Here is a 26983-nt window from a genome sequence, read left to right as displayed (position 1 = left end):
GGAAAGGTTTGTGGGGGGGTCTTGTGTGTGTTGTGCATCTTGTCGGGTGTGAACCCTCCTTCCCTAGCTGTGAGCGTGTGGCTCTGTGTATGTGTCAGTCCCTGAGTTGTGTAGGATTTGTGTGAGTTTGTTTATGATGCTCCGGGAGCAGTGAGGGCCCCTCCTCAGGAGCCCCCCCTGTGTGTGGCTCTGTTCCCAGGCAGGGACAGGACAGGCCTGCTTCTTCCACAGAGCACTGAGCTGGGGAACAGTCATATCTACGTGTTTATTCCAACATCTATCCCTGAGCCAATGAGTAGCCTCAGAGTTACAGATGAACGTGCAGCAACAGAATTTCTATATAGGAGCTGGTGGTTTTTGCCCATGAATGAGACTTAACTGCATTAGTTTCCTAGAGCTACCATAACAAATTGCCATAAACTGGGTGACCTGAAACAACAGACATTTGTTCTCTCACAGTTGTAGAGGTCAAAGTCCAAATTCAAGGTGCTGGCAGGGCCGCACTCCTCTAGAGTCTCTGGAGGAGAATCCTTCCTTGCCTCTTCCAGCTTCTGGCATTTCTTGGTTTGTGACAGCCTTACTCTGATCTCTGCCTGTGTCTTCATATGGGCTTCTCTCTGTGTGTCTCTGTGTGTCCTCTTCTGTTAAAAGGACAGTCTTATTAGATTTAGGACCCACCCTGATCCAGTATGATCTCATATTGATCCTTAGTTTAATTATAACTGCAGAGACCCAAATATGGTCACATTCTAGGGTTCTAAGTGGACGTGAATTTTGAGGGGACACTATTCAACCTACTTTGAGTCAAAATTGTTAATAAAAAAAGAAATTAAAAAAATTTGGTGGTCATCTCACCATTTATCAAAGAAATTCAAAATTAAAACTAGGTATTATTTTTGCCTCTCAAATAATAGAGATCTTATGGTGCTGGTGAGAATGTTTTGAAGTGGGCGCTGTCATACATGGTTTCTGGGAATGTAAATTGGTACAAACTTTCTCAGGGGTGATTTGGAGGCAAATATATCAGGAACCTTTGGAAGCGCATTCCCTTTGGCTCAGTAATGCAACTTCTAAGATTCTATCCTAAGTAAGTAATCAGATATGTGCACAAAGGTTTTTGTTCAGAGTGTTGATCATAATGTTATTAATCATAGCAAAAAAACCCAAGGAAACAAAATGGATGTCCAACAAAAGTAGGGAGGTTAAATTATCGTACGTCATATGACTTAGCCATTAAAATGATTGTTTGGATATATTATCAGTGAAATGGGGAAATGTCTGCAATATAATTAGAGAAAAATATAGGATTTAAAACTTTACATACAGTAAGACCCCAATTTTATAAATGTGTATGTGCCATATTAGAAAAAAAGAGAAGAATGAAATAAATCAAAATGTGAACAGTGGTTTCTACCAGGTTCTGGATTGATGAGTGACTTTTTATTATTAGATGTATAATAGGATGGACTCAAATTGGAGGGAAGAAATTGTACCCACATCCCGACTCGTAAGGTCAGATAAAGTTCCTAATGTGCTTTGTCAGGGACACAGAACTGTGGCAGGGGAGAGGTGACCACAGAGTAGAGACTGCACAACTTCCCTCAGCCCCAAGAGTCCCCACAGGGCACACAGCCGCAGTGACTGCGTGGTGGGCATTGCTGGATCAGGGAAAACTGAATCTTTTCTTTGTCAAAGCCCTTGGAAGCCAGGAAGAACCTAAATACTCTATGCCCTTGATAGGAAATATTTATAGGCATCCAGGACTCTCCCGGTTCTTGAGCTAGATTCAGCATCGGCAAGACCACCCCTTATCAGGAAGGAAAGGCAAAGCTGGACCCAAATCTCAGAACAGTCTCTCTGTCTCCATCTTCTCACATCCAGAGAGCCCGTTCTTGCACATTCATATTTTTAAATTCTCTACAGTGGGTATTACTTTATTAAGGGAAAAGTAGATCAAGATAAATGTGGTGTGTATCCATACCATGGGATATTATTCGGCCACAAAAAAGAATGACATGCTCATACATGCTATAGCATGGATGAACCTTGAAAATATTATGCTAAGTGAAAGAAGCCAGACACAAAAGGCCACATATTATATGATTCAATTGATATCGAGTGTCCAGAATAGGCAGATATATAGAGACAGAAAGTAGATTAGTGGTTGCCAGGGGCTGGGAGGGAATGGGGGCACAGGGGATGATGGCTAAAAGTTACAGGTTTCTTTTTGGTGTGATGAAAGTGTTCTGGAATAATGGTGATTTTTGCACAATTGACTATACTAAAAACCATTGAGTTGTACACTTTAAATTGTATGTGAATTGTATGGTATATGAATTATAGCTCAATAAAGCTGTTACCAAAAAGTGGATTAAGATGCTTCTAAGCTAATGGCCTTGTTTCTTTTGATTTCTGTAGGATCTTGAAGAAGAGTTAGACATGAAGGACAGAGAGATTAAAAAGCTACAAGATCAAGTCAGGACTCTAACCAAGACAATTGAAAAAGGTAGGAAAGATGACATTCACTTCCCTATTCTTTGAGCTTTCAGCTAAGGTCAGCATGCGTTGAAGTGTTTTATTTCCTGATGTGTTTCAAAGTCTTTGAAACCCAAAGGAATGATTCTCAACTGGTAGGGTTTAGGGCTCAGTGATGGGCTGATGGAAAGATCCTTTGAGGCAGGCAGATAGCTCGCCACCCCTCAGATAATACTGGATATGCTCATGTCATTGCAAGGCTCACCCTGAAATGACTATGATGAATAATTAATACTCTTCCTCCGTTAGCTCTCCCCTTTTAAAACTGAAACTATGAGCAAGTTTCAAATTTAACTGCTTTGAAATTCACTTTCTCTTCCAGTTACATAGGATCAATATCCCCATTTCTATTAGAAGAAAGAAGTTGAGAACTTAAGAAGCCAGACAGTAGTCCTGGGCATGGACTGAACTTCACACTTTGAGTGTCCTCATGAGCTCCTGTGAAAAAGACTCTTCGCCTTTCTTTCCTTCATCTGCTTCTGTCACTGAACTTTCCTGACTTCTCTCTTCTAACACTCTTCACGCTTCTGTTCCATATTGCTTCCTTTCTCCCAGCCTTCATCACTAAGGCTATATCTTCAATTATCCGTTCCTTTTTCTATATTCATTTCTTTGAAGAGCTCCTTTATTCAACTCTCAGCTCAAATTTAAAATGTCTAAAACCAAACGAGGATCTCTCCCATTCAGTAATAAACGATAAATGTCGGTGTGCCTGTGGAGGCAGGGGCCATGTCTGTCCTTCCCAACCCCCCAATTCCCCATTGTTGGAATGAATGAATGAACTGCCATCTCGACATAAGGACTTCCATCACCTCCAACTCAGTGTGTCTAAATTGGAATGCATCAGCTTCCCTTCCTGTGTGTTAGTTCTCTTTTCATACAACAAATTACCCAAAACTTAGCAACGTAAAACAGCAAACACTTAACAATGCACAGTTCCTGAGGGTCAAGAATCCAGGAGCAGCTTAGCTGGGTGCTTCTGACTCTGAGTTGCTGTCAAGTCGTCAGCAGGGATGTGATCATCTGAAGGCTTAACTGGGGCTGGAGCATCTGCTGCTAAGCTCATTTATGTGGCTCTTGGCAGGAAACCAATATCTCTTGAACACTCCATAAGTGGCATTAGCTTCCAGGGTCCCTGCAAGGAACGTGCCCAGATCTGAGTCATCACACTCGAGAATACCCAAAGTGTGAGGTCCTTATCAGGTATCTCTGCTTCAGTTATTGTTCTCCCTGGTCCAGATGCAATCTACCAGTCAGAGGTCATTCTTATCATACATAGTGTTGCTTAGTAAAACAGTGGACGTTCTACCCCCATCAGTCTCCAAGGGAACAGAGCTAGTAAATCCACAGGAGAAATTTTCACGCAGTAATAAGAGAGTTCTGTTAACTCTTTTTCACCCACTAGAGCCCGCTCGCTTTTCTTGGCCCGACTGGAGAGATACCTCCTTCAGGAAGCATTTTTCAACAGTTCTAACCTACCTCTGTGTGAATTCTCATAAGCCCTATATTTATTTCTTATGGCTACTGTAACACATCTGCATAAAATTAGTGGCTTGATGGAACACCGATGTATTATCTTACAGTCCTAGAGGTCAGAAGTCCAAAATGGCTTTCACTGGGTTAAAATCAGCATGTCAGCAGGGCCGTGTTCCTTCTGGACACTTTGGGGGAGAATCCGTTCCCTCACCTTTCCCAGCTTCTGGAGGCGCCCTGCGTTTCTTGGCTTGTGGACCCCTTCCTCCATCTTCAAATTCAGTAGCATCGCGTCTTCAAAGTCTTCCTCTCTAACCTCTGCTTCTGTCGTCACATCTCTTTCTCTCAGAATGGATATGAATCTCTGGGGAACAGAGGGCAGACTGTGGCCCACCCAGGATCTCCACATCCCAATGCCTGGAACCTGGGAATACGTTCCCTTACATCGCAACAGGGATTTTTAAGGATCTTGAGATGGGGAGATTATCCTGGATTATCCAGGTGGACCCAATGTCATCATAAGAGACCTTATAAGAGAGAGGCATGGATGCCAGTGTGAGAGAAGATGATGGAGCAACGGAAGCAGAGGGAGAGGAGGAGATATGATGATGGAAACTGAAGTCAGAGTGATGTGGCCACAAGCCAAGGAATGTGGGCAGCTTCTAGAGCTGGAAATGCAAGAGAGAGGCCCTAGAGCCTCCAGCAGGAGCACAGCTCTGCTGACACTTTGATTTTAGCCCTGTAAGATCCATTTCAGTCTTCTGCCCTCCAGAACTATTAAGATTTAAAAAAATTATGGTATTTTAAGTCACTAAATTTGTGATAACTTGTTCAGCACATAAGAAACTAATACAGTCCCGTTAGGATCACACAGTATGGAACTTGGCCCACCAAATGTTTTCTAAGTCTTGCTTCCTTAACTGCGGCATCAGCATGTTGAAGACAAGAGCAGCATCTGAGATTGCTCTCATCTCCCCGCTCTGCTGGATACATACCAGGCACTCATAAGGATTCCTTCAAGGATAACAGGCTGTTCAGCAGCAACCATACTCCTTGATATCCTCACAGATAAGAATCACTACCAGAAGACATTCTTCAGGATTCAGTAAAGTTTTCATTTAGCTGAAAGCCACAAGAGTTCATGTGCAAACCAGTGAGAATGGGGTGGAAAGATACAGAGCAGTCCCATTATAAAGCTTGTGGAACTTTTTGGGTGTATTTAGCTGACTGTTTACCTCTCTCTGCAGCCAATGATGTGCACTTGTCTTCAGGACCCAAGGAGTACCTGGGGATGCTGGAATACAAGAGAGAAGATGAGGCCAAGCTCATTCAAAACCTCATTCTTGGTAGTTAAACCTGGAAGTCTGAAGTTTTGTTTTGTCTTTGAGAACCTGAACGTCATTCATTGCCACAGTCCGGGGCAGGGGCAGTCCCTTCTCTTCCTCCCCTGCTCTCCCCCAGCCCCGAGTTTCTCAGCCTCAGCACTGTTGACCAGATGATTCTTTGTTGTGAGGGACTACGCTCTGGAGGATATTGAGCAGCATGCTTGGCTTCTACCCTCTCGAAGCCAGTAGCAGCACCTAGTCATGACAATAAAAAGTGTTTCCAGATGTTGCCAAATGGTCCCTGGAAGCCAAAATTGCCCTCAGTTGAGAAGCACTGCCTAACCTCTTCCCAAGACTAGTCGCAGGGTCCGGATAGAAGACGTATCTCCTTATCTTTGTGTCTCAGCACGGGAGTCACCGCAGAAGTAATTGTGGCTTCTGTGCTCCATTCAACTTCTGACAAATTTACATGCAGGCAATATGACGGGGGCTTCCGAGCCACGCCTCCGTTACAGGAATGCCCCAGTGTGCATGCCCAGGGGTGGGTGATCTTAGAACTAATCTCACTAGACATCTTCACCATGAAAACCACATGGTTTTCCAGAGGAAGGGAGAAAAGCTCCTCCCTATCAGCTTGTCCCAGGGTCTCAAAGCAGAAAGCCAGCATGTAGCCTGCTTCCTCTTCTTCTAAGTGACCCCCTCAGAGCGTGTGCGCACACCTCCCCTTTCCTTCCCGCCCTCCCTAGGGCACAGCTGTGGGGCCTCTGCTTTGTTCTCCTGTCTTCATGCAGCCATGGGGCGGTCTTTGTGTGCTTATCTTAGTTTGTCCTATGAAGTTTCTGTCTCCCCTTCATCCCCATCTGTCTCGCTGCCATTCTCTTCCCCCCAAGGCCAGCGAGACCCCCTCTGAGGACTGTTGTGTACCTGTCTTCCCGATTCAAGGCGGGTGCATGTGATCACCGAGATCATATCCATCCTCATCCTGGAGCCTTTGGTGGGGTGCTTGGAGCTGGGGTTCCCCTCTCACCTTGCAGATCTGAAATCCAGGGTCTCCACACCAGGGAGAAGTCAAATTCTGTCTCTTATTCAGCCTTTTAAAAAAGAGGAAGTACTTTGCAAATGAGAAGTAAGAGGAGCAGAGGGCATCTGTATATTTTTGCCAGACTGAATTCCTCAAAGAGAAAAGACATCCCTATGCATTCAGGCACAGCATTGAGTATGGAAAAGCAAACACCCCTGCCCCGTAGTCAGAGGTTCTTTAGGGGAGAGCTGACCATCAGCTGTAATCCTCATCGACTATCCCTGCTCCAGACTTGAAGCCCCGCGGCGTGGTGGTGAACATGATCCCCGGGCTGCCGGCTCACATCCTGTTCATGTGTCTACGCTACGCAGACTCTCTAAATGATGCCAACATGGTCAAGTCCCTCATGAACAGCACCATTAATGGCATCAAGCAGGTGATTAAGGTAGGAACCAGCTTTGACATTGGCCCTTGGTATTATGGCTACTTTAGGAGCACCTGTGGGAATGACCAGATGCCCATACTTTGCCCATTCTTCATCTCCAGTCTTTGGTGAACCACGTGATTCCTCAAGCCAGTTTGAAGCCCAATCAGTGAAAGAAGCCAAGCTGGTAGGAAAAGACAGGCAAGGTCAGGGATCGCCAAGGATAAGGACCTGCCAATAGACCTCAAAGCCGTCCCTTGGAGTGTACAACATGGTAGCCGCCACCCCCACCACTCCTATCCCCTCAGGGTGTGAGATTCCTGGCTGTGAGGAATACAGGTTCAGTTGGTGTAGCAAGTGTTTATGGTGAGGGATGGGAAGGACTGAAGACTTAGTCATCTCTTTCCTTGGCATTTATATAATTCTCCCTTCTAAAACCACATTATGTACTTTTATTCCCAGCCCAGAAGTGAAGGTAAGCTACGTGTTAGCTGGGAGCAGTAAAATATAGGTCCAATATTTTTCATCCCCCTTCCAAATGAGGAGTAATGTTTGATGTTGGGATATATTTGAATTTTTTAGTTGGGGCAGTCTTACCTCACTTTTAGTAAAATATATGTTCTAGAAGAGTCATGAGTAATTAAACCCTATTTTAAATAACCTAGGAAAAGAGAAGAATAAAAACAGTGAATACATAAGAGGTCAAAGTATGAGTAATTCTCCTCAACCCTCCCTCCCCCCCAAAAAAAAACTGGTACCAAGAATTCATTACTCATCAGGAGCTAGGAGTAGAAAATTAGCGTTTCTTTGGTGCTGGGTGCTTTATAGTCACTGTCTTCACAGGACCCACCAGTGTGTCTTTGGAAGGAGCGCCCATAAATTGATGTTTTCTCTGTCCATATTTTCATAAGCTGGTTTTTCTTAGTTCAAACTTGCATTGTGTTTCAGGCCATAGGCACACAGTATTTGCCCCATCTTGCTGCTCTGGGGCGTTTACATGTTTAGAAACTGAAAGATGCATGGCATGAGGAGTATAAATCCCCTTTCTCACCAGCATCTTCCATCTCAGCTTCTCCAGCGTCTCCCTGCCCTCCGTCTTTGTTGGTACAGAGGACCTGCCTCTCCCCCTGCCAGTGCACAGCACCCCTCACTTGGCCCATGTACCCCTTAGCCATGGTGCCTTTTTCTCCACCCCTCTGGCTGCCAAAGCACTTGAACTACTTGTCTCCACCAATTCTCTTTCTCACTCCTTGCAATCTGGCTTCTACCCCTATCATGCCACAGAAAGATCACCAAGAGTTCCTCTTGCTAAATCCAATGGTATTTCCTTAACTTTTATTCGCCTTAAATGGCCTGAAACATTAGGACCATCTCTTTGGAACCCTCTTGCCTTGTCTTTCAAATCCCAGGACGTTCCCAGTTTTCCCCTTTCCTCTTTGATCACCACACCTCTGCCTTCTTTGCTTGTTGCTCTTCTTCCTGCCCCATAAGCAGGGGTGTTCTCCCCAACAGAGTCCTTTATCCTGAGCTCTTGTCTATCCAGTCCTTTCAAGGAGGACATCCTCCCGTCTCTCTCATGAGGTTTGCTCAGCTACCCGCATTCCCCATCATCTCTCCATCCTCTAAGCTTTTGTGGCACAATCTGCGTCCATCCTGTGGACATTTGGCCACCTGTTTACTGTGTCCTATTTATGTTATGTCTGTCTTCCCAGTCAGAGCGTGAACTTTGGAGGGCAAAGACCAAGACTTAGATTCCTCAGGCATTCTTGCAGCGTATGCTTCAAATTTCATAATGTATCATAACCTGTACAGAAATACTTTGCAAACCATAGCCTGCTATATAAATATAAGAGCTTATCATTATAGTATAAATTTAATGAAGGCTTTTGTGAATAAAAGAAGAATTCCTTTTGGTCAAAAGCTACCACCTAACCAAACAGGTAAGATATATCTATTCTTGCCTCATAGGCACCAGTAATCACCAAATTCAGCTTTGTCTTTTGTTGGTTTTTTTTTAAAGGAACATTTAGAAGACTTTGAGATGCTGTCCTTTTGGCTTGCCAATACTTGTCATTTCCTCAATTGCCTGAAGCAGTACAGTGGAGAAGAGGTAGGGTTGCCTGTCTGCTCTGTGTTCTGTGCTGCCTGTGGGTCTGTAACCTCCTGAGCCAGAGCTCACCGTAAGGGCTGGGAACTGGGACACCTAGCTCCGGGACAGCCTCTGCTCCAGCTGGCTTTCTGGCTTCCTCCTCACCCAGGAGGGCAACTTCACATCACTGGTTGGACACAAGGCACAGGCAGAAGACGTCTAGAAAGAGACTTAGACCTTGGGCATGGCACTCGACCCCACTTTCCTTGACTTTTAAACCCACGAGGTAGATGCCATGATTTTTAAGTTTCCTTCTGGTTGTAAAATTCTGAAGTTTTCACTATTATGACTGTAAAATACAGCCTTTAGTCCTTCATGCCTGTTCCTTCATAGCTGTTGTCTCTACGAGATTCGGATTATTCCTCCATAATCTGTAAATCCTCTGCCATCCTGACTCTGCTTCCAAGGGGCTAACATCATAAAGAAGTTCTCCACCTTCAAGTACTCACAGAGCAAAATTTCATTGACCTAAAACAGCAAAATGGCTTTTTAGGGTTTTCACTGCTCTTCAGAATGGTTGTACCATGTAACAGTCTCACCAGCAGTGGATGAGGTTTTCAGTGTCTCGTACCTTTACCAACACTAGCTATTGACAGACATTTGATTATTTACCAATCTCATGGATATAAAATGATACCTTGTTGACTTAGATGGCAATTACTGGATCACTAGTGAGGTCCAGCATCATTTCCTGCTTATTGGTCATTTGGGTTTCCTTTTAAATTGCCTACTCACAGTCATTCTCCATTTTTCTTGGGGGGTCTTTTTTTCTTGCTGATTTGTAAGAGGTTTTTATGGATTATGGATAGATTATGGCTTGTCTTCCAATTTTCTTTATGGAGTTTGTTGTACACGGTTTTTGAATTTTGACATACTTGAATCTCTCAATCCTGTTCTTTTATAATATGTATGTTTGAATGTCTTGCTCAAGAAATTCTTCCCTACCCTGGGATCATGAAGTTGTTCTCTTACTTTCTTCTAAACTCTTATAATTCAGAGTTTAGAATTTAATTCTAAACTCATATCTTCTTCATGGATAGCCAATTGTCCCAATGGAGAGAAAGTAGAATAAAATATAAAAGTAATCCTAGTATGGTAGAGCAAAAGGAGAAATGAGTCTGGGAAATCCTTCCTCTGACAAATGAGTACCAAAAGCAGTGAGGGCACAGACTAGTCCGTTGAAGACAGACTGACATCTGTGAGACGTTAATGGGAGAGGATATTATTCAACACCATTTATTTTTTGATCCTTTCTTTGCCCCCTTCAGCCATGTACGATGTTCTTGTCCCTGAGTGTTTTCTCAATTACTGTAATTTTATTTCTAAAATTTCAATGGTTCTTTTCCACTCTGCCTCTTACTATAATATCCTATTCTTGTCCTGTTTTGTTTTTCTTCTATCGCTTTGAACATGTTAAACATAGTGTATTAGTCTGCTTGGGCTGCTCTAACAAAATACCACAGACTGGGGGCGCTTAAACAACAGAAATTTATTTTCTCACAGTTTTGGAGGCTAGAAGTCTGAAATCAGGCTGCCAACACGCTGGTTCAGTGCTGAGGGCTCACTGCCTGGCTTGCAGACAGCTACCTTCTCGCTGTGTCCTCACACAGCCTTTCCACCTCCGGGCATGGGGTGGGAAGAGAGAGAGTGAGCTCTCTCATGTCTCTTCTTACAAGGACACTCATCCTATCAGATCAGGGCCCCATCCTTAGGACCTCAGTTACCCTTAGTTACTTCCTTAGAGGCCTCATCTCCAAATACAGCCACACTGGCAGTTAGGGCTTCAACATAGGAATTTGAGGAGGATGCAAATATTCAGTCCACAACACATTTTAAAATATTTTAGATTGGTCTATGTTCTTACTTAGAAAGTTATGAATCTCATTTATTACATCCACTGGCCTCTTACAGCAGTATGTTTCCTGGGGTGCTTTGCAGTTTTTTTCTAGGAGCTTCCAGGGGCGTTGTTTCCCACTGTAGTCTGTAGACTCTAGGGGCACATACTTCTAGGGGGAGTAAGCGGTTCAGTGACATTTAGTTAGTTCTGGAAAATAAATGCTACCCCAAACATCAAGAGCTCATTGGATACAAATCAGACGTTAAGTTTTAAAGTACAGGAGTTATAGTGGAAGCTGATTATAACAGCATTAGTAGAGACAGCATTTTAATTTCCCGCATGTCTATGTAATTCTAATACGCATATGCTCAAAATTACTTTCAGGAATTCATGAAGCATAACAGTCCACATCAGAATAAGAATTGCTTGAACAATTTTGACCTTTCAGAATACAGACAGATTCTTAGTGATGTGGCTATACGAATATATCATCAGTTTGTTATCGTAATGGAAAATAACATTCAACCAATAATAGGTAAGAAAAGAATTGATGACCAAAAAGTATTTATAATAACATTGAAACCTTAAAAAATAAATCCAGTGTATGGAATGTGTGATTATAAAGAAAACAGTTTTAAAACAAGAAGCTTTAATGGTGTAAAGGTCCACTTTTTAACTCTTTGATTGCTTAAAATGATTGCATGTATGAAAGTACATGGGTCTGGTTTTCTCTCTGTGAGGGTGGTTCATCCTGAAGGGAAAGATTTGGGAGAACTGTGGAGAACTCCTGCTACTCACATGGCTAATCCTGGGTGTTAAGCAAGTATTTTTGAAATCCTGAAGTCCCACTCAAATTCTTGCAGACTTTCTCCAATTTCTGAAATGTAAGTACTTGAGGCTTTAAATAGTTCTAGACCAGGAGTTATCATGCTAACCCGCTGTCTTTCCTGTGAAGTTGAAAGTAGAGATGCTCCAAGCCTAGAAGAGCTGCGCCCCTCCATCCCCATCCACCTCCTAGGCACCCTGGTGCTCCCCAATTCTTTTGCTTTCTCTGTCGGGACTACATCCACTACAAACTCTTGTAGAAAATGGCCCACCTCCTGAAACAGACATGCGAGAGCAGTGAAAAATGTTCTCCGGGTGTGCCCACTGTGTGCACAAGAAAAGTTTCCATTTTTCTCTTTAGTGCCAGGCATGCTAGAGTATGAGAGTCTGCAGGGCATTTCCGGCCTGAAGCCCACAGGCTTCCGGAAGCGGTCATCCAGCATAGACGACACGGACGGCTACACAATGACCTCCATCCTGCAGCAGCTAAGCTACTTCTACAGTACCATGTGCCAGAACGGCCTGGACCCCGAGCTCGTGAGGCAGGCCGTGAAGCAGCTCTTCTTCCTGATCGGGGCCGTCACCCTGAACAGCCTCTTTCTGCGGAAGGACATGTGCTCCTGCAGAAAAGGGATGCAGATCAGGTAAAACCCGTAAACCACCACTTACCCCGGGGAGGCTGGCCGGAAAGAATGCCCTTAAAGTCTGAGACCACACGCTCCCGCCCCACCCTCCATAAGAGCTGCACTGCTGGGGAGCTGTGAACAAGATGACTCGAGAACTTTGGAGATGTCACCATCTGATGCCCAGCCCCTCCTCCCATCACTCCCTACCATGCTAACTTGACGCTCTGCCAGAGAGACTTTAACTGGGAACTAGTAATTGTATACTGTAGCTATGGTTACCATGCACTCAACCAGTATGTATTGACCGCCATCTCTTTGAACAGCACCGCCTAGTGGAGGACACAGAAAACAAAGGATCCCAGCTTTGGAGAAGCTCAAAGTAGCTAATACCAATTCAAGGCAGCTATGAGTAAGTCTCCAATGAGGGGTGCAGGAAGTGCTTGAGAGATTGTCATGGACAGAAAAGTTAAGGGAGCCTCAGAGCTGTGTGCTGAGTGATTTTAAAAAAGAGGAAGGACATTCCAGGCAGAGGAAATGAGGCAGGCAGAGGCACAGTGGTGGAACTGATGAGCACCCCTCCTGAGGCCACAGTAGACAGCTCTGTCTGGGTTGAGCAGAGGTTTGTTTGGGGAGCAGCAGGACCAAGTAGAGTAGTAGGTTGGCTCTAGACTGGGAGGGTCTGGAATGTCAGGCCAAGGCATTTGGAATTCATCCTGAAGACATGGTGATCCACAGTTTGGAGGTGTGTCACCTTCTGTTTATCTCTAATTAAGGAAACACAGATCCTGGCCTATGTTTGAATTATAATATGGGGTAGATATTTAAGATGTTTAAATATGTACAGGAATTTGATACGTGTATGTGATGTGAGACCCTGGGGTGGTGACGGTGGCAATGAAGTAAGGGAAAGTGACAACGGAAGTATCTTAAGCCAAGAACTAAACATGAGACGTCCATCACACCTTTTCAGCATTCGTGAAACTTGGAGCTGGACATGCCCACAAACCACTGTGGCAAATGCCCATGACAGCAGGTCGTGGTCCTCAGAGGAGGGGCATTCAGAAGGACTGGGCTTTGAGGGCCTTTTTCTCTTCATTCTGTTCATTTCACAGCTCCATGCAGACACCCTGAGGGCCTCCGAGGTAGGTTTTAGCTCTATTTAACGTAAAGCCATAAACCTAAATGTGCCAGCAGAGCCTTTGCCAAACAACTCTCATTCCATCAGTAGGTCCCAAGATGCCTGAACATGGGACATGAGTGAAAAGGGTCATGAGCAATCCTGTAACAACTATTTTGAGGATGAGCAGCATCTGTCCCCGTAGGTGCTCAGTACTCCTTCCGTTCACGGATTGAAAGCGGCCATCTGGGCAGCGAGGCCTTTACAGTGAGTTGCTCTGAGTAGCACGTGTGTTTTAGAAGCATTCACTCACTCACTCAGATATTTATGTAGCTGCTGCCATAAGCAAAGCCCAGTAGGATTTCGGTGGCTTTACAATGAAAACATAAATAACCCAATAATAAAACATGAACACAAGTGGAAAATCAAGACCAAAGAAAAGAAAAATAGGAACAGTGGACGGAGTGGCTTGAAAACTGCCTCCAGGCTTTCTGGCTGCCAGGACAAACAGCAAAACATCATCAGCTCTCTGGTCTCGTTGGGTATGGTGAGGCAGACCGGTTCCTGAGAAAGTATAAGGATACCATAGTACGTAATTCTTTTTTGTTCCTAGTCGTGAATTGTAAAAATAATATATCGTGTAGACTTTATGTCACAATCTCCACAAATAGCATTTTTACAGCAAGTGACATTGTGGCAGCTTTTGCCAGTGAACTTTGATGAAGGCCTGGGGAGTGCTCATGGAGACAGTTCTGTCGGGAACGGGAATGACGTGGCCCAGGTACATGCATTGCTGTCTCCCAAGGGAATCTGGGAAGAATATGAAAGGCTTGAAGGACTGGTAGGATTTCAGCAGGCCAGGAATCAGAGGAGTGAGCCCAGGCCTCGCTGAGGGACAACTGGTGGCAGGGTGTCAATAGCCCCCTGTGAAAGGAGCACCAGGAGTGATGAGAGAACCTGGCAAGATTGGTTCGAAAGAGAAGGTGGAATGCCAGCGTTAGAAATGCGTGCTTTAGTCCCTCCGCAGTGGCAGCCACCACCGATTTTTCCTTTTTCAGAATGCTTTAAGCTATGAATTCAATTTCCTTAATAGTTGTAGGACTATCAGGCTATATATTTCATCTAAGGTGAGTTTTGGTTGTTTTTGGTTTTCAAGGAATTGGTCCACTTCATTGAAGTTGTTGAGTTTCTCTGCATAGAGCTGTTCATAACATTTCCTTGTTATTCTTTTAACTTGCGCAGAATTTGTAGTGACATCCCCTCTTCCGTTCCTATTACGGTATGGTAACCTGTGTCTGCTCCTTTTTCCTTGGCCATTCTTGCTAGAGCTTATCAATTTTACTGATCTTTTCAAAGAATCAGTTTTTGCTTTCATTTCGTTTTTCTCTGTTTGTAAATTTAATTGATTTTTGTTATTGTCTCTGTTATTTCATTCCTTCTGCTTACTTTGGATTAATTTTGCTCTTTTTTCTTAAGAAATTACTGACTTTGAGACCTTTGTTTTCTAACATAGCGTTTAATGCTATAAATTTCTCTCTAAGCACTACTTTAACTTTGTCCCACAAATTTTTGATACGTTGTATTTTCGTTTTTGTTCAGTTTAAAATATTTTCTTATTTCCCTTGAGGATTACTCTTTGACCCATGGTTTACTTAGAAGTATGTTGCTTAATTTCCAAGTGTTTAGAGACTTTCTTCTTAGCTTTCTGTTATTGATTTTTCGTTTAATTCCATTATGGTCAAAAAACATACTTTTCGGTCAAACTCTTAGAAGTAGAAGGTAGAATGGTGGTTGCCTGGGGCTGAGGAGAGAGAGAAAGGGGGAATTGTTGTTCAATGGATATAGAGTTTCAGTTTTGCAAGATGAAAATTTCTGGGGATCTATTGTACAACCTGGTGCATATAGTTAACACTAGTGTACTCTACACTTAAAAATGGTTAAGATAGTAAATTTTATGTTTTCTACCACAATAAAAAAATATCTCAAGGTATGTAGAGGTTGAACTATACGATAAATCATGATCCTAGAGTCACCAACCCTCCCACTTTGCCTGAGACTTTTCCAGGTTTATTTTTAAAATAAAAACTCCTAAATATTTTTACATTACATCCTTTTACTTTTACCCTACCTGTATCATATTTGAAGTGAGTTTCTTATAGGCAGCATATATTTGGATCCTGGGGGCTTTTTTTTCCTTTGGGTCTTTGTGGTTGTTTTTTGTCCAATCTGACCATCTATGCTTCTTAATTGGGGTGTTTAGACCAGTTTAATTTAATGTAATTATTGATAGATTTAAGTCTACCATTTTATTATTTTTCTATTTGTTCCTTCTGGGTTTTATTTCTCTGATTTCCTTTTCTGCCTCCTTTTGGGTTCTTTGAACATCTTTTGGTACCCCTTTTTAATTTATCTATTGTGTTTTCACTATATACATTTAATATTGTTTTTAGAGGTCACTCTAGGGATTACATGTAAGTCTGCATACTTAACTTTTCAGTCTATTTAGAATCAATGTCTAACAATATCAGTCAAGCGGAAAGTAGAAACCTTACCATCACATAGGCCCTTTTGCCCTCTCCACTTTATGTCAGAGTTGTTTTATGTATTATATCTACATACATCAAAAACTCTACCAATGTTATAATTTTTGTTTTAAACCATCCAACACATTTTAATGAACAGTAAGAGAATAATCTATTACATTTACACAGATATTTACCATTTCTGTTGTTCCTTCTTCATTCCTAATGTTTCAAGTACCATTTTTTTCCCCAAATTTCATTTTGACACCATTTCCCTTCTTCCTGAAGAAATTCTTTTAGTAGACCTTTTAGAGCAGGTTCGCTGTCAATACATTCTCTTAGTTTTCTTTATTTGAAAATGTCTTCATCTCACCTTCGTTCCTGAAGTATGTTTTTTGCAGATGTAGAATTTTGGGTTGACAGTCCTTGTTTTTGGTCACTTGAAAAGTGTTTCACTTTATTCTGGCTTCCATGGTTTCTGATGAGAAATGCAGTCATTTGAATTATTGTTTCCCTACAAGTAATGCCTAGTTTTTCTCTGACTGCTTCCAAGGTTTTTTTTTCTTTGTGTTTACTTTTTCACGGATTGGTGATGATGGGTCTGGGTGTGGATTTCTTTGGGCTTAACCTCTTTGAGATTGCCTAAGCTTCTTGAATCTGCAGGTTTGTGCATTTTACCAAATTTGGGACATTTTCAGCCACTATTTCTTCAAATATTTTTCTGCATCATACTTTCTTTTTTTCTAGAACTTCAGTGACACATATGTTAGACCTTTCATTAGTGTTCCCTGGGTCCCTGAAGTTCTGTTCATGTGGTTCAGGTTTTTTTCCCCATGCTCTTCAGATTGGATAATCTCTGTTGGTCCCTTTAAGTTCACTGACTCTTTCTTCTGCCATTTCTATTCTGCAGTTGAGCCCACTTACTGAGTTCTTTTATTTCTGTTATTGTACTTTTCAGTTCTAAAATTTTCATTTGGTTTTTCTTTATATCTTCTACTTCTTTTCTGAGACTTCTATCTCTGCATTTATTTCAAGATAGTTTGTCTTTAGTTTTTGGAGCATTTTCATGATAGCTTCTTTAAAGTCGCTGTCAGATAACTCCAGCATCTGTGCCATCTCAGAGCTGACACCTATTGATTGTCTTGTTTAATGCGAGTTGAGATTTTCCTGGTTCTTGAGCTGCCAAATAATTTTGAATTGTGTCCTGCACACTTTTAATATTATACTGTGAGACTCTGCGTCTTTGAATCCTGTGGAGAATGTTGACATTTTTATCAGATAATCAACCCACTTGGGTTCAGGCAGCAAGTTCTATGGGGCTTGAATGTGAGAAAATGAAGAAAAAGAAAGAAAAAAGAGAAAAATGAAAAATGGGGGATTTCCACCCTCCCTCTGAGCATGAGGACACCCTTTTCAGCATCTAAAGCCAGAACCAGAGGGCTCCTCCTGGAGCTCTTTGTCAGTATCAGTGCCCACTACTGAGTTCAAGCTGCTTTGAGTTCAAGCCAATGAATAGCGGAGTGAAAAAACTGGTAAACTACCAATTTGAAGACAATTCAAATTTTGGTCTTCTTCCCCAATCCACCTGCTACTATTTTTTTCAAAGTCCTCAAAAATCTGCTCCATGCATTCTGTCAAGGTTTTATAGCTACATTCAGTAGGAGAGACGAAGTGGAGTGTGCTTACTCCATCTTAGCAAGAACCAGACCGCCACCACAGATTTTTGAGCAGGAGAATTAACATGCTCACAATTCAGGTTTAGAAAGAACTGTGGCAGGATTGAATAGAATGGATTAGAAGGGGTGAGAGGGGAGGCCCATTAGATAGGAAGCTCTATTATATTATAAACTAAAAGTAATAACTCAAGGGGCCAGCCCCGTGGCCGAGTGGTTAAGTTCGCACGCTCCGCTGCAGGCGGCCCAGTGTTTCGTCGGTTCGAATCCTGGGCGCGGACATGACACTGCTCATCAAACCACGCTGAGGCAGCGTCCCACATGCCACAACTAGAAGGACCCACAACGAAGAATATACAACTATGTACTGGGGGGCTTTGGGGAGAAAAAGGAAAAAAATAAAATCTTTAATAATAATAATAATAACTCAAACCAGTGTGACAGCTGTGACAATGCAAAAAAAGGGGGGGAACCAGTGCAGGGGATGTTATCTCACAGTCATTACATCCCTGTGGAATACATTAATTCACCACTATTGTCCCAATTTTATAGCCAAAGAGAAGACCCCTATGGGGAGCTGCTAATCTTGGAAGGTCAGAGCTGGAACTGACCTTAGAGTTCACCTCGTTCAACACTCAATTTTTTTTTAAACGGCTTCATTGATATACAATTTACATACCATAAAGTTTACCCATTTAAAATGTGTAGTTCAATGGTTTTTGGTATATTTATAGAGTTGTACAACTATCACCATTATGTAATTTTAGAATATTTTCATCACACCAAAAAGAAACCTTATACGCATTAGCTCATTAACAGCCACTCTTATCTGCTACCCACATCCCCTCTCCTCAGCCCTCTCCTCCTCAGCTTAGGCAGCCATGAATATATTTTCTTTCTCTATAGATTTGCCTGTTCTGGACTTTGTTTTATAAATGGAATCATAAAGCATGTTGTCTTTCGTGACTGGCGTTTTTTGCTCAGCATGATGTTTTCACAGTTCATCGGTGCTGTAGCTTGTATCAATACCTCATTCCTTTTATTGCAGAATAAGATCCCAGTGTATGGCTCTTCCACAATTTGTTTACCCATTCATCCGTTGGCAGTCATTTAGGTTGTTTCCATTTTTTGGCTATTGTGAATAATGCTGCTATGAACATTTGTGTACAGGTTTTTGTATGGACATTTTTCCGTTCTCTTGAGTATATATCTAGGAGTGGAGTTGCTAGGTCATGTGGTAACTCTATGTTTAACATTTTGAGAAACTGCCACACTGTTTTCCTTAGCAGCTGTTCCATTTTGCATTCCCACTAGCAATGTCTGAGGGTTCTCAACATTCTCCTCTACCCAGAGAGGGTGAGGAGCTTTCCAGGCTTACACAGTAGATTGGTGGGACTAAAACCCATGCCTATTAACTCATAAAGCTATGATAATTAGTGACAGAAACAAGAATAAAAACCTCAGTGGACTTAAAGTCTTCTACCAAGTGAAAAATTTCTGCCAATTTAGGAAAAGATCAAACAATTTTTATACCACTGTAAGTCTTCTCTTCAAATATCACTGTGACTTTGTCCTTTAATAGATTTTCAAAACTCTATTTCTAAATTATTGCAGCCCCTCTTCTTTGCTCGGATTTCCCCCGAAGTTTATAGCTGTTACGGCTCCTGCCCTAGACGGTCATGATCATTAGAACCGTGACTCCTGAGAGCTGATCACCTGGTCCAAGCCCCTCAAGTTATGGATGAGGAAACAGCTGGACTGTGGTCCTGAGGCTCCCAGTGAACTCTGGTACCCGTCAGGACACACTGCGGGATTTGGCACCCTCCCCTAAAGTGTTATAAATGGATCACCCCCTATTCTATGCTCCTCTGGCTTTTACTGCAGGTGCAACATCAGCTACTTAGAAGAATGGCTTAAAGATAAGAATTTGCAGAACAGCTTGGCCAAGGAAACCTTGGAACCGCTCTCTCAGGCAGCCTGGTTGCTTCAGGTCAAGAAGACTACAGACAGCGATGCCAAGGAGATCTATGAACGCTGTACCTCACTGTCTGCTGTGCAGGTGACCAGGCTTGTTGAGTGTCTCCCTGATCTTTGCTGACAGATTGTATAATTGATGTCGCCTTTTCTGACAGCCAGCTGTGGGGTACATCTGAGTCTCTGTGTGCCCTGTGGGGAGCATACATCTCTCTCACGGCCCACCTTCTTATCTGATAAGCATTTATTAAACACTAACTCAAGGCCTTAAAAACACCAAAGTGCAGATAACTCATTCCCTGCCCGCTAAACTCACAGATGTGTACGTGTGTGGGGTGGGAAGGGGGCGGGGAGGAGGCTGAGGGCCAAGAATTGTCTTTCTGTCATCTAATTAGGTGATTTGTCTTTGCTCCCTTCTGTGCTCTTTTCACCTCGTCGTCTCGTTTCTTGGAAATAAATAACACATGGTTCCTAGAGCCAAATTACAGTATAAAAGAACAGCCTGTGGTTCCCAACTCTTCCCAAATCACCATTATTTCATGAAGCGTTGTCATTTTTCATTGTCTAACAGCATCTTATGTACTGTTCACAGATCATAAAGATCCTTAATTCATACACACCTATAGATGACTTCGAGAAAAGAGTGACTCCATCCTTTGTTCGCAAAGTACAGGTGAGATCCTTAAGGATGTGCCTTTTAATTTTTAGTATAAGAAACTGAAATGTAATGAACATTATAGAAACCCAGGATTGAAGTGTATTTGCCAAACATGCAAACAAAAGACATCCGACTCAAAAGCAGCAGGAATTTTCCCCGTCAGATCCCCCAGTTTTCAGAATCCATTTTAGCCCTGCTGGGAGGGGAATGAAAACACCAAGAGCATGACACACATGCTCTGTTCGTCAGCATGGCTTGTTTCTTATCAGGCTCCGAGGACCCTGCAAGTGAGCCTGGGCTGAATGGAAACAGGGACCCATGTGCCCATTTTTCTTATTTTACTCCCTAAAGTTTCTTCCCCAATGAACTAAGGCAGCAGCTCTCAAAGTTTGGTTCAAGGGTCCCTGGGTGTCCTTGAGACCCTTTCAAGGGGTCTGCAAAGTCTTCCTTTTTCCAAATATGTATCTGTGTAAGGTAGACTTTTCTTCACGTACTTCAGTCAAAGTAACGTATCTCAACAGGTTGAATGCAGAAGCAGAGACGAGATCCCACCTGTCTTGTATTGTCAGACATTTAAAAGATTTACAAAAATATGAAATAATACCACTTCTCACTAATTTTTTTTGTTTTCAAAAACATAGTTATTTTTCAATAAAAATATGTTAATGTGTATTGGGTTTGTTATTTTTTTGAATTAATAAATCTTTTAAATTATTGTTTTAATTATTAATATGGTAAATATCAATAATTATACCCATATACACAAAAGCTCTTGAGGTGCTCAGTAATTTTTAAGAGTACAAAGGGGTCCTAAGATCAAAAAAGTTTACAAACTACTGAACTAAAAAGAAAGGTGAGTGCAATAAAAATTTAATATTTGAGATCTACTCCTGTTTGGGCTTAGAATTATGCCATGAGAATAGGTAAGAATGGAAAACAGATCCATTTACAGTCAGTCCATCCTGTGGGAAATTAACTTCTGAAGTGAAAGAGGAGGTAAGTATCCGTGAGAGCTGATCTGGAAGTCCTGGATAGACCATTCCACCTTGGACATGTGCTGTTAAGAAGCCCTTTTGTGTTTTCTCTCACATGATTTTGAAAGTAGTTTTTCACTGGAGATGAGTTGTGTTTCCCTTGCTCTTAACTTCCAGATAGCAATAAAGTGCAGTGCGCTGGCTTCCTGATTCATTTTCCCTCTGGTTCTAATTTCAGGCTCTCCTAAATAGTCGGGAGGATTCCTCGCAGCTGATGTTGGATACCAAATATCTCTTTCAAGTCACGTTTCCTTTTACTCCCTCTCCACATGCTCTGGAAATGATCCAGATCCCCAGCAGTTTCAAACTGGGCTTTCTCAATAGATTATAGCAGAAGAAAAGAGAGTAAAAGCACTTTTCCCTCGAAAGCTGACTGAAGGGCAAATACAAGGGATGTGATTTATTAATTGGAACTAGAAATGTTTTGGAATGTGATTTAAGGAAGAAAATAAGAATTTTCCCACATGGGCCACATCTTCTCTCACTCACAATGATGGTGCTGCCGCCGAAACTGTCATTTTGTAAGAATTAACACACACCAGTTGTGGTTGGAAACACCATGTCTAGCTTTGGACTCTCAGCTGGCTTTTCCTAGAATTGCTGGAAGACTCATATTTTCTTCCAGGTGCCTTTTGTTTAGATCTGTCTTGTGACAGGGCTGCAGCCAGAGGGAGCAAGATCTGGGGACACAGTGTCTCCCAAGGTTTCTAAGGTTCATGTGAAACCCAGGTACACGTATGAAACCACAGCTGGGTTCCAGGGCTGAGTCAGCCAGAGAATAATCCCATTTGGCCATGATGGCCTGTCAAAAGTCCTTTTACCCAAGCCTGCTTGGGGGGGCCTGGTGTTTCACTCTCTTTTTGCTAAAAATGCTCCTGCATAAAAAATATTTATTTCAGACCCCTCTCATTTTTAAGAGAATATTCAATCTGAAATGAATCATATGAAGTATTTTTATGTATATATCTATTTAAAACTAATATATTATTAAAGCTTAATTGCCACGCCATTTATCATCTCCTCCAAAAGAACATTCCTTTAAATTTTATCTGCCAACATATTTGCCATAATTTTTCATTGTTTAATATCTTTCCTGTAATAACTTTTAAAAACTGTTTAAAAAGGCAACCTAAGTGATTTTCTCTATCTTATCAACATTCAAATATATTTTAAATTTTTCTCATAAAAATAAGTGAAGAATTCTATCAATTCTTCCTTTTGAGAAACCTACGTTTCCCAAGTTTTATGGGAACGACTGTATTCCTTGTCCTTTCAGAGCATTTGATAAGCAGTTCTAGCCTGTGGTCTGGGGATCCAGCTCTTTTCGTCAGCACGTCGAGAATCCAGTCACGCTTCTGTTTCTGACTGTCACAGGCAATGGCTGTGGTTCTATAACACAGACATATATCTTAGGAGTGGAAATAATACATGACTATAAAGCAACATCACCCTACTAATGTGTAATCATGTCTTTTCATATTGCAAATGATTTAATTTAGTTCATTTAGATACACTGTATATGAAGAAATGCAAAATAGAACTTTGTAATATTTTAATCAATAAAATAAATTACCAAATGAATTGGGTCAGGTTCTTTTCATTGCTAGAAGATTACGTTTTTCTTAATGCACAAGTTTTATGCTTCGCTTTAAGGGTCATACTTAAAGATGCTGGAATCTTTATAGATTCATAATATCTCATTAAAAGGATATAAAAATTTTTAGAGAGGAAGTAAATATGTCTAAGTCCTGGCTCAGGCTGTGTCTCTGTGGGGCTCCCAGACTGTGCCAGAAGGAGGGGCTATGTGGCCGGGAGTTGGCTGGGTTTCTGATCCACACCCGTGGCCTTCTTCCTGCCCTTCTTCCTGCCCCTTGCAGACCTTCCCTACGCCATGAGAGGCCCATCACCTTTCATTTCCAGCCCCTTAACGCAGGGTCTGGCCTGTTTTACAGCACTTACCCTGTGCTATAAGCCAGCCTCGTTGCCCGTTTCTCTGCTGGCCTGTGAGCTCCTGGAGAGCAGGTCGTCATCCTCCTCCCCACGTTGGTCATGATGCTGGCGAGATAGGAGAGAACTGCAGGAGCAAAGGCCTGTTGGAGGTGGCAGGGTTCAGAGTGTGCAGCAGGGCGGGGGTGTGCTGGTCAGCCTTGGGAAGCAGCAGATCTTGTTAGGGGACAAGACAAGGGGAGCTGCAGAGACTGAGAAATTTATGCACGGAGAAGGGAGGAGAGGGAGGTGCTCACTCCACAGTCTTGATCAGTTCTACAAAGCTGAAGTTGGGAAGGTAGCACTGGTGGGATGGGGGCTGTGAGGAGGCCGGAGGTGCTGATGACGTTCAGTCACAGGGGAAAGTCAGGGTCAAACCTGCTGACCTCTGTCTCCCGCAGAGGGCAGAGAACTGGACCAGAGAAACCAGTCAGCAGGGATTCTGAGGGCAGCATGGATGGGCAGAAGGTTCCAAGTTGAATGAATGATGCAAAGGGCAGTGAGTGCCCTAGCAGTGAACACGCAACTGCAGGTGGGAGGGACGGAGCCGCTGAGCTGTGATGCCACATAAGGAGATTAGATGTGTTGGTCGCTTTTACACCTTCGAACAGCAGCTCTGACTTCTCGCCTTCCTGCTGATTGGGTTGACTCTCTGGAAGGTATGTACGTGTTAACATTAAATTAGAATACTCAGGCTTGCTTAAACGCTCAGAAAAGTGTCCTGATATGTACATACCAAGGTGTTAACCGTGGTATTTGTGTGTGATGGGAGCATCTGTGGGGGTGGTGCTGGTTAATCTGTACCTTCTAATTTTTCTACCATTCACGTGCATTTGTTTTGAAATAAGGTGTTTTCTTTTTTAAATATATTTAGTATTGGCATCAGTGGAAAAATTAGGCATCTTTACAATCATTTACTCAGTTTTAAAAATTGATCCAGGTGGCACTTTACATGTCAACATAAGCCTTGCAGTGCAGCGTAAGGAATAGAAAGAAGTCTGACACTGAACACTCTATAGTCATAGTCTGTGAGATACATCCACATTGTCATGTGTATTGGTAGTTTATTTTTTATTGCATGAAATCATGATTTATTTATCTAGTCTACTATTGGTAAACATCTGGGTTTTTCTAGTTTGGGGCTATTATGAATAAAGCTGCTAAGACATTCTTCTTCATGGTTTTCTTGAGGATATAAGCATTCTTTTCTGCTGAGTATATATCCAGGAGAAGAATTGCCAGCTCACAGATTATATGTATGTTTAGCTTTAGTAGGTCCTGTCAACCGTTTTCCAAAGTGGTTGTACCAATTTATACTCCCACCAGCAGGAAAGAGATCCAGTTCTCCACGTCCTCGCCCACACTTCAGATTGTGAGTCCTTTTAATTTTAGGTCTTTTGGTGAGTAAGTAGTGGTATCAGAGTGTGACTTTAATTTGCATTCCTTTGATGACTAATGATTTGAACACCTCTTTACATGTTTATTGACCATATGAATATCTGCATTTGTGAAGTATGTTCAAGTCTTTTGCCCATTTTAAAAATAAGTTTTATTAAGATATAATGTACATAAAACTCACCATTTTAAAGCATACATTTCAGTGGTTTTTAGTATATTCACAAGGATGTGCATTATTTAATTTCAGAGCATTTTCATCACCCCAAAAAGAAACCCCATACCCATTAAGCAGTCACTTCCAATTCCCCCCTCCCCACACCCCCTGGCAACCTCTAATCTACTTTCTGTCTCTACGGATTTCCTATCCTGGACATTTCATATGAATGAAATCACAGTTTGTGGCCTTTTGTGTCTGGCTTATTTTACTTAGCATAATGTTTTCAAGGTCTGTCCATGTTGGAGCATGTGTCAGTACTCTATTCTTTTTTATTGCCAAATAACAGTCCACTGTATGGATATACCACATTTTGTTTATCCATTCATCAGTTGATGGACGTTTGAACTGTTTCCACTTTTTGGCTTAAACGCTGCTAAAAATGCTTAAATGCTGCTTAAAGCATTCATATATATGTGAACATACATTTTCAATTATCTTGGGTTATACACCTAGGAGTCGATTTGCTGGGTCAGATGGTAACAACTCTGTTTAACTTCTTGAGTAACTGCCAACTTGTTTTCCACAGCGACTGCGCCATTTTACATTCCCACCAGCAAAAGATGAGGGTTCTTTTGCCCATTTTTAATTGGCTCAGTGAAGCAGTATTTTAAAAGTAAAAACTGGAGATTCCCTATATATCCAACAATAGGAAGTTGGTTTAATAAATCATGATACCGCATAGTAGAGAATAATACTGAAGCTATTACCAAAAAACAGATCTATAAGGAGTAATAGAATAAGTTAGGTGAAAAAAGCAAGTTCCTAACAGCCCCATTTGTATAAATAACAAAGCTTTATCTGTGGTGTCGGAAAAGTCTAGAAGAATATGCACCAAACTAAATAAGAGGAGTGAAGGCCAGGCAGGTGATGGGGATTTCCCTTTAGAATTTCTATCTTTGTCACTGACTCTTTTAAAAATAAATATGGGGGGGTTGTAATTTTCAAACTATATATTTAGGTGAAATAGACTTCAAAGAAATGTTGTGCTTGGCATAGGGTTGAGGAAGATTTGAGAAGTTCTATGAACTCCTACTGCAGAGCAACCATGTCAAAACTTGTTAAAATGGGGCATTTTTACCTTTTTCTTATCAAAATGCTCAGAGAAGCATCGGCTGTAGTTGTGAAAAGTTCCCTCACCGTGACAGTAAGGACAATAGAATGTACTAAAGTTAAATTTATCTCATGATAAAATACTAAATGGAAAAACATCAGGATATAAAAATATAAACAGTGTACATGAACGTATAACCCCAATGGTCCAGAAAAATCTGTCCTTGCGTTCACCAAAATGTGGAAAGGCTAGCAGGATTATAGATAATTGTTTTCTTCCTTATATCTTTTTGATTTTTCCAAACTTTCTACAATGACCATGTATAACATTTATAGCTTTAAAATACTATCATCTTTCAAATTTAGTTTGTGTCTTGCCCGTGTTTAACCAACTAGATCTAAAATGCTATCCTATATGTATGATTGAAGGTTGAGGCGACGCAAAACTTGTGGTCTCCATTAAAAAATGGTGTTTTCCAAGAATACGCAATGATGTGAAGACGAAAACACTATTAGGCAAAAAATGAAAGTTCAAAATTGTATATGACATATAATTTCAATTTTTTAAAAGGTCTACACATATGTGCTTATGAAGACAGAAGAAAATATAAATGCTAACAGAGGGCAGTTATTTGTTGCTATAGGGCTTGTAGGTGATCAGTTTTCCTTCTTGTCCTTCTGTTTCCAATTATTTATAATGAATGTGTGCAGATTTTATCATTTGAAAAAAAGTAGAATTCAGTCTGGGAAGGAAAACATTGTCTCTGTTCAGATTTGGAGTGTCGGCCATTTCTTCTACTTCTCTTTTTCTTCATCTCCCACAACCCCTCGCCATCCTTCTATTCCTTCTCCACTTGGTCCCCGGGGTTCCTCTCGCCTTCTATTCCTGCAGCGGCTGCTCAGTCCAGAGCTCACTGCCTCTTTCCCAGAACATAACAACAATCTCTCAACCGAGTTGATGCTCCTGCGGCACATTCTCTCTCTGACCCACTTCTGGAAGCACAAATGCTGGAATAATCCTCTTGAATACCCATGCCTCACCTTCCTAATGCTATTACTTGGAGTCCTCAGCACGACCTAAGGACTGGCCGCCTTGACAGGCTTGGGCATTGAGGGGCGACATCACAGAGCCCCCACAG

General features: G+C 41.9%; 1 protein-coding gene across 8 annotated transcripts in view; it reads left to right on the top strand.

The window, feature by feature from the left end:
* The window catches only part of MYO5C (myosin VC), a 92519-nt gene extending 69745 nt beyond the window's left edge, over window positions 1–22774 (top strand). For 3 of the 8 annotated variants that reach the window (XM_046654376.1, XM_046654377.1, XM_046654380.1), the window contains 9 exons: window positions 2419–2506; window positions 5256–5354; window positions 6645–6799; window positions 8799–8888; window positions 11149–11299; window positions 11951–12233; window positions 19412–19586; window positions 20094–20174; window positions 21372–22774. In XM_046654376.1, the coding sequence (XP_046510332.1) occupies window positions 2419–2506; window positions 5256–5354; window positions 6645–6799; window positions 8799–8888; window positions 11149–11299; window positions 11951–12233; window positions 19412–19586; window positions 20094–20174; window positions 21372–21524 (1275 nt within the window). In that variant the 3' untranslated portion in view covers window positions 21525–22774. Of the gene's footprint in view, window positions 1–2418; window positions 2507–5255; window positions 5355–6644; window positions 6800–8798; window positions 8889–11148; window positions 11300–11950; window positions 12234–13327; window positions 13600–19411; window positions 19587–20093; window positions 20175–21371 lie in introns of those variants that run through there. The other 5 variants (XR_006887588.1, XR_006887587.1, XR_006887586.1 and 2 more) reach the window with 5 other exon arrangements.
* Window positions 22775–26983: the final 4209 nt, after the last annotated feature.

Source organism: Equus quagga, chromosome 2 (assembly GCF_021613505.1).
Source record: "Equus quagga isolate Etosha38 chromosome 2, UCLA_HA_Equagga_1.0, whole genome shotgun sequence".
Classification (NCBI taxonomy): Eukaryota; Metazoa; Chordata; class Mammalia; order Perissodactyla; family Equidae; genus Equus; species Equus quagga.
Note: the sequence above shows the minus strand (reverse complement) of the source record. Positions and strands in the feature narration are given on the sequence as shown.